This window comes from Condylura cristata, unplaced genomic scaffold (assembly GCF_000260355.1).
Source record: "Condylura cristata isolate star-nosed mole 26May11 unplaced genomic scaffold, ConCri1.0 scaffold00008, whole genome shotgun sequence".
NCBI classification, from domain to species: domain Eukaryota; kingdom Metazoa; phylum Chordata; class Mammalia; order Eulipotyphla; family Talpidae; genus Condylura; species Condylura cristata.
In genome coordinates, this window is record NW_004567109.1 from 6,459,140 (window position 1) to 6,464,302 (window position 5,163).

General features: G+C 54.7%; 1 protein-coding gene across 1 annotated transcript in view; it reads left to right on the plus strand.

The window, feature by feature from the left end:
- The first annotated feature begins 3,499 nt into the window (after positions 1–3,499).
- The window catches only part of PADI1 (peptidyl arginine deiminase, type I), a 32,175-nt gene continuing 30,511 nt past the window's right edge, over positions 3,500–5,163 (plus strand). Inside the window, exon 1 of the mRNA XM_004678544.1 lies at positions 3,500–3,591. Coding sequence (XP_004678601.1) covers positions 3,500–3,591 — 92 coding nt within the window. The remainder of the gene's footprint in view (positions 3,592–5,163) is intronic.

The window sequence follows — 5,163 nt, forward strand, 5'->3', positions numbered from 1 at the left end:
AACGAGCATGTCTAACTTACAAACTGGTTTTTCTTGACTCGTGCTTTGTTCTTAGGAAATACTGAATGTTCATGTTTGAACCCAAGTAGACTCTCTGCCCTTTGCCACGATGGCCACTCTTCCCTATTGCCTGGTGTTCCATAGCTTCATATATTTGTGTCATCTGTCTACACACATTTAGCATTCAAAGCATTGTTTAAAAATACTCCTGGACATGGCTATATCGGCGATAAACAATCTCTTGACTCTTGTGTCTGTGGTTGTTCGGGAGACGTTCTGGGGTTGTAGAGGCCAGGATCCCACCCCACCCCCCAGCAGTGGTGGGAGACTGTTCCCTCTGCCTGAGGGGACATGTGAAACTCATGAGAGCAGGTCCTCCCAGGTGAAGTTCCACCTGCCAGAGGGGAGAAGGGGCAATGACGTCATCTAGTTCCCCCACCCTCACTCCTCCCAAATCTGACCAACTGAGCCTGGAATCCCAAGTTCAAAGAGACCACAGAATAGAAGTATAGGGTGTACCTTTTGTGATTTGAGGGCAGGGCAGGGGCTGGGGCAGATCATGGTGTCTTAAAAAGAATGTTCGAGCGGAAGGAAAGAGGAAGGAAGACCAGAGCAAATGACAGAGTGTTCTCGGGTGGGAGGAGGCTTTGGAGGCCGAGAGAAGGAAACTCTTCTTATTTTTCCTCAAAGAGAGACTATTATTTTTTCCCCAACGGTGCAAGATTTACGCACAAAAACTAACCAACCACTATACAAAAGTATGAGGAAGAAGGTCAAAGGATAGTCCACCTCCTGGGGATGTACTTGACAATTACGAGCCCATCCAGATCAGGTGACCTGGGCTCAAGTCCTGACTTGACTACTTCCCAGCTGCGGACCTTGAGAGGGTCCCTTGAACTTGTCCATGAAGTGGTTTCCTCATCTGGAAAGGGAGTGCACCGGCATCCCCCAGCCTCCTTGCACTCCCCCCCCTTTCCTCTGGCTGTAAGAACAAGACTTTTAACACACCATGACCTCCCAGGGGTCTGGTTCTGCCCACAACCCACAAAAAGCACTTCCTGCCCACTCATGCTGTGGTCTGTTTGAACTTGGATTCCAGACCTAGGATCGTTGGGAGGGTTAGAAAAGTGAGTACAGCACAGGGGGAGACCCGTACATGTGCTGGCTAGTAACTCCTCCTCCTCCTCCTCACCATTGCTACCACCACCATCACCATTATCATTATCTTTGCACCAACCTGTTTTCCCCCCTTTCTCATCCATCCATTACTTCACCCACCTATCTGTCCATCCACTCATCTGTCTGTCCACCCACCCATCCACCCGTCCACCTACCCACCCGTCTATCATCCATCCATCCATCTACCCATCCATCCATCCCTCAACCATCCACCCATGCTTCTCTAATGGGGTAGACCCTTGTGCTCCTTGGGAACCTACTCTTGACATTGCACTTCACAATGCATATGACTCGTGGCTCAGGTCTGGTTAATGGGGTGCTGGAAACTACTCATCCCTGAAGGGCTGTTTTGCTGGGATTTATATCCAGGGGATAAACCTAGACTTTGCCTTGGGATCTTTGAGTGCCAAGAACTTTGCATATCAAGAACATTTTGGATGTTGGCAGCAACAAAGAGCATTCTGAAAGCTCTCCAAAGTTAAAAGTAACCAACTAAAAGCTTTAGCCATTTTTATGTTTCCTACTCCCCCTCCCAACCAAACTGGGGTTCCTGGAGACAAAGACTGTCCCTGTCCTGCCCCATGAAACTTAAGGTGTTTCTTGACTCTCCCACTCTCTCTTTGCCACCCCCTTCTGCTCCCCAGGAGTATGGATGTGGGGGTTCTACTTGTTCCACTCTTTGCAACGGCTGCCTAGGGTGAGAAAACCCTGTGGTTGAGGAGGATTCCCAAGAAGACCCTGTGGTCCCATGATTCCTTGTCACTCCCGATACCACCATGGAGGAACTTGGGACTTGAAATTCATTGTCAGAGGTCTGGCAGATGTTTCACATCTAATAGGAGCAGCACGGAATCTTGCACCCCTGCCCCAGCTTGCCCTCCCCAGCCCTCTCCATCCCTCTAAGGACAATTCTGTCCTTCTGGCTGCTGGGACCGAGAACATTCCACTGACCCATGATGCCGCTTTCCCTCTCACTCACTTCCAGCTGACCAGCAAACTCTCTCAGCTCCACCGTTAAGATATGTTCAGGAGACAACCACTTGTCACTTCTACGTTACCTACAGGACCCCTCCTGCTCATGGGCTGACCCCCTCCCGCTCACGGGCCGACCCCCTCCTGATGGTGGGTCGAACCTCAACCCTCGTTGTGCTAAGGGTGTGACCCCCGCTTGATCTATGTGGCTTTCCTAATCACCTGGCTCCCCAGAGACTGGTCTGTTTGGCTATATCCCCCAAACCTACAGGAGTACCTAACACAGTATAGGAAATCAAAAAATGTTTGTCGAATGAAAGAATGAAATTCTACAAATACCCTGAGAACAGGCCAGAAGCTACGAGTTGTCAGAGCTACAAGGAAGAGGGTGGTTTCAGAAATGAGTTAGCCTTCCTCAACTTACTCCTCTGAGTTTCTTTTCAAGGACCCTGCCTCCCTACTAGCCAAGATAACTCACCTAGGGTGACTTCCCCCACCTCACCTTTTGGGGGATGGAATAGTGTGGTGAGTCAGGGGGGTGTAGGTAGGAGCTGTGGATTTCCCACTTACCAGCAGTGTGACCTGCACCCCGATTCTCTTCCCTATGATGAGGGTAGCAGAACAGGGCCAGCATTTCTTTTACTGAATATCCGGTGTCAAGTATGGTGCTAACTCTCCTATGCTCACACAATGCCCACACCAAGTCAATAGACAAGAACTGTACTAACTGCCATCTTACATTTCGGGAAAGCGAGTCATGGAGAGGTTCAAATGTGCCTAGACCAGGTGGTAAGAGGCAGAGCTGGGATCTGAACCCCCATAGTCTGATGGCACTGTGCTAATAGAGCGATAGAGCGCTTTGCAGGCGATCAGATCTGTTGAGCAGATGAGATAAGATCGATGGCTCCCGCACAGCAGTCTTCAGGAAAGGCTGATGCTGAGTGAGTTTGGGCACCAAGACTCTGAGGGAAAGAGGCAAAACTAGACACGGGACATGGGGGTTGGAGGGTGGGGTGGAGTGGCTGGGGCTGCTGGGAGCTACCTAAGCACCTGCTGGCAGCTAAGCCCTTTTCTAACACCCCCAACTGAAGCCCCTCTTCCCCACCCCCCAGAAGGCTGAGGCACCTCCTCCCCAGGCCTCCCAGATTGACAGTCCTGAGTGAGGAGTGTTGGGCATGAAGCCAGGAGGTGGGGACCCGGCTCAGGCAGGCTAATCAGGTCACAGGGTGAAATTAAAAGGGAGGAGGGAAGCACCGACCCATCAGAGCTCACGCTCCTTCCTGGCGACAAGGTGCCCAGGAGAGGAGCTGGGCAGCCGGTGCACAGAGGCCAGGAGCAGGAGGACAGGATGGCCCTGCGGAGAACCGTGCAGCTGTCTCTGAAGAAGCCAGCCCACATCGTGTGTGTGGTGGGAGTGGAGACGTATGTGGATGTTCGCAGGTAAGAACCGAGAGGCGCAGGGGCTGGGCTGGGGCGGAGGAGCTGGCAGCATGGGGCAGGCGTTGGTGGACAATTTGGGCAGGTTGCAGGAAGCGGGCAGGAGGCTGTTTTGACAGCCAGGTGAGTGGAGTTGGCTGCAGGGCCTGGAGGGAGGGACCAGGCTCAGGTCCACCCGCGCTGGCTCTGGGCCCGGGGATCAGGTCTTTGGCCCCGGGCCCCTGGGTGAGGGCTCCCGCTCGAGCCTCCGGGCCAGGCTCCGAGCCCGGCTCTGTGATCTGCCATCCGAGAGGGACTGGAGCTGCACGTCAGAACAAACTGTTGCTTCACACGGGGATGGAACTGGGCCTCCCCCAAAACTTGCCAAGATCAAGATCGAGGGGCGGGGTGTGTGGCAGCCTGAGTCCTGGGTGCCAGCCAGGGTGATTGGCATCAGGAGGGAGTGGTGAGGGCATGATTCAATGAGGTGAAATAGGAAAAGAACTTGGAACATGACCTGGGACCTGTGTTTGTTGTGATGATGATGGGGGGGGGGTGACAGTGGGGGGCCAACAGGAGCCCTTAGCCTCGCTCTCTGGGGGCTGTCAACACGGCAATCGAGGGACCTGGCTGGCCAGCGCCCAGCCTCGGTTTCCCACCTGCCACAGAGGGAGTCAGATGTGGGCACTCTGGCGGTCTGACAGATGTCTATGAACTCCATCCCTGTGGAATCAGATGGGGCCGAGCCCCGGCAGATGGGGGTGCCTGAAGCGGGGGTCCCTGCGTAAGATGAGATGGAAAGTGAGGGTCAGCTTGAAGTGGGGTGTGAGCTGCTACCGACTCCAGGTGAACCCTCTTGCCTTCCCCGCCTCAGGCCGCTGCAGGGCTGGGGGTGGGGAGGGAGAGCAGGCCGTGGGGGGCCCTGGTGGTACCGGGGGCCTCCATCCTGGTGGCCGGCAGAGAAGCCATCTTCTCCTACCCTTTTAATATGGGGTTGCCAGAGTGAGCCACTGAAAACCCAGGTTACCAAGTTAAGTCTGATTCTCAGGTACACAGCAGATGCTTTTATAGTGTATCACATGGACAACGAGCATCAAAATAAAAAACTGCCGTTTGGCTGACATTATTAAGCTTCTCGTCCTTTACCTGGTGTAGTGATCGTGTACAAGCAGGAAGGGTCCCCACCGTCCTGACCCCTTCCCTGGGGGCCTGGGTTCCGGTCCTGGCTCTGCGCTGACTGGCTGTGAGGCCTGGGCCGCGTCGCTGGTCCTTGGGGGCCCAGTTCCCCCAGTTGCCCATCTGAGCCCTGACAGATGCTCCCTACTCAGTGGGGAGCGAAGCGCCCGCACCCTGGAGCTGGACACGCTTTGTGTGTCCGTCTGTGTCTATGTGACCCAGGTGACGGTGAAGCAACAGCAGTGACTTTAACAGGCTGGGGTGGTGGGTGTGCTGAAGAGGGACGTGCTTGTGGCCCTGACAGCTCGGTGGGTTCCTTTCCTGGCACTTGCCCCCGCCGCCCCCACCCGCGCCATCTCAGGGGGAGGGAGGAGCAGAGGGCTGATGGGGGTGAGCTGGGAACAGGATGCCTGCCCGCCT